This window comes from Microtus ochrogaster, unplaced genomic scaffold (genome assembly GCF_000317375.1).
Source record: "Microtus ochrogaster isolate Prairie Vole_2 unplaced genomic scaffold, MicOch1.0 UNK19, whole genome shotgun sequence".
NCBI lineage: Eukaryota > Metazoa > Chordata > Mammalia > Rodentia > Cricetidae > Microtus > Microtus ochrogaster.
The window spans coordinates 1,243,667-1,246,025 of NW_004949117.1; the positions used below are offsets into that span (position 1 = coordinate 1,243,667).

The 2,359-nt window shown below is 36.9% G+C and overlaps 1 protein-coding gene across 1 annotated transcript in view; it reads right to left on the reverse strand.

Moving 5' to 3' along the window:
• Pkhd1l1 (PKHD1 like 1) overlaps positions 1-2,359 on the reverse strand; it is a 125,782-nt gene that overhangs the window by 97,524 nt on the left and 25,899 nt on the right. The window contains exon 13 of the mRNA XM_013353909.1: positions 387-655. Coding sequence (XP_013209363.1) covers positions 387-655 — 269 coding nt within the window. The remainder of the gene's footprint in view (positions 1-386; positions 656-2,359) is intronic.

The following is a 2,359-nucleotide window of genomic DNA, read 5'->3' on the forward strand; positions in this document are numbered from 1 at the left end:
AAAAAAAAAAAAAAAAAGACAGACTTTCATCTTATAACCAAGAAAATGTAAAAGATTTTTAAATTATTTTTAAATTTCTCTTATTATGGTTATAATTCCTTCATAATAAAGAAAACTTCCTCTGTGTGTGTGTGTGTGGGGGGGTACCTCCCTTGACAAAGGATTTGAGTTAGGAACAAAATTTTTTTTGAGACTGTCAAGTTCCTACTAGAAGCTTATAGTATTGGATCACATATGTGTTAAAATAGCAAGGACCTAATCTCATAAAATCATTTTTCATATAGTTTTTAATATATTTACTAATTTCAATTAAAATATGTGAAACACATTAAAGAATTTATAATAGTGTTTTCATGCTATCCATCAACATATTGCAGGTTCCCTACCTTATCCTCTGGATGTCCAGTCAGGCTGAAATAAATAGCATAGCGGTCATCACCTTTGATATAAAATCTATAAACATCAGAATCTGGAGGTACCAAAAATCCACTGATACGTGCAACAAATGTATCTTGTTCCATGGGCCAAACATAGGAAGCAGAATCTATCCAACTGGCACCCAGGTACCCTGGGGTATGTTCATTGTATTCAAGAATCTCTTCAAGATGTACTGGCCGGCTATTATTCCAAACCTCCATCTTTAGGCCTCTTCCACCTAAATATAATGCAATAAATGAAATTGTTCATCAGGATGAGGTTGCTATATCTTGATGACCTATTAGGTGGTAGTTACTGAGGTCCTGTGTCAGCTGCATTTTCAGAGCATGTGTGCAAACAGTTGCACACACCCTACACTTGCTGATCCTAGAGACAGAGCACTTGCTCTTAGACTAGTCCACTCTTTAATTATTATGACTTGATCTCCCTGAGTTGACATTTCCATCCATACTTCCCATGGAAATATAATGTGGTCGATATGCACTTTAAACATTTTATACCTAGTTACTCTTTAGGTAAGATGGTAACATGTGGCTATACTATGTTGTTCAAATGTAGCAAAGCCCCAAAGCTCCAAAATTCAAAGCATGTTATTATTAAAAATAAACAAACAAACTTGTCTTGATCATTTTCTCTAACAAAAGTTAGTCAATAACTGGCACGCAAAGCATGTAGCAAAAAGACAGATATGGGTGTTTTAATGTTTGTCTCAGTATTTGCTTTTCCGAACAGCGATCCTGTGCTAAGATGTCACCTGCTTCTAGATTAGGTGTATCTACACTTGTGGGATAAACTGTGACATGTCATCTGCTTCTTAGATAGAACCACAGAGGGAAAGTTCTCAGTTAGGTGTGACTATACACGTGAGGCAAACGTGGATTCATCTCTTGTCAATCAGAAAGGAATTGTCAAATGCTTGTTCCTGAAAAATGCAGCACCCTGAGGCCAACGCCTTCCTCAGCCGCCTTTTGTTTGTGTGCATCTGAAAAATAATAGCTAATGCTCTTCACCTGCACTTGCTGAGAAAAAACTTGAGCAGATTAAAGTCAGCCTTTATAGTGTCAGTGGTCATTGATACACAACTGCCTCTGAATCAGCAATCACTAAGATCAACATTATTTTGTAAATTGAGAACTGATATTCAAAGCAATTTGGAGGTTGCAAACGATAATTTGTTACACTACAAACACCAATGGCATGATAAAGAATAGATTTCACTGCTTTCAAAAGATAAGCAGCTGCTGCTACACACAGATTTTCCAAGATGCAGGAGGCAGGAGCAGGGTCCAGACATGGTTATTTCAAAGGGCCAGAATGAGGAAGTCTGGGGAATCTCTGAGTGGTGTTTCTTTCCTCTGCTTTTATGCCCAGATCATTCTAAACCAGTAAGATTTAATCTCCCACAGTTATGCTTTTAGCACAGAAAGCCTTTTTAATCATTTTGGAAAAAGCAATATTTTTAGGATTAAATTTACAAGATTTATCCCTTTTCTTCCTCAAAATCTTCCCCACTCTTCTCCAAATTCATGGCCTCTTTTTTTCTTAATTGTTTTTATTAATTCCTTAATATATTGCATATATCTTAATATATAGGTTTTATATATATTTAATATATATTCCTAATTCCTAATAATTCCTCAATAGAGCCTGCTAAGATTTCACACAGTTACTTGTCAGCATGTTTTCAGGGATGACCACTTAGCCCTGAAAGACTATTTTATATGATCTTCCCTGGTGAAGACAGTTTAGCCCAGTATCAGCGTTCCTTAGCTGCCTGTAGCTCTTTGTGTACGACTGAGACCTCATAGGCTGTTAAGAATTTCACTTTGGCACGGGGTTTTGATCCTACTTAATGTGCTGGCTTTGTGGGAGCCTAGCCAGTTTGGATGTTCACCTTCCTAAATATAGACGGAGGGGGGGA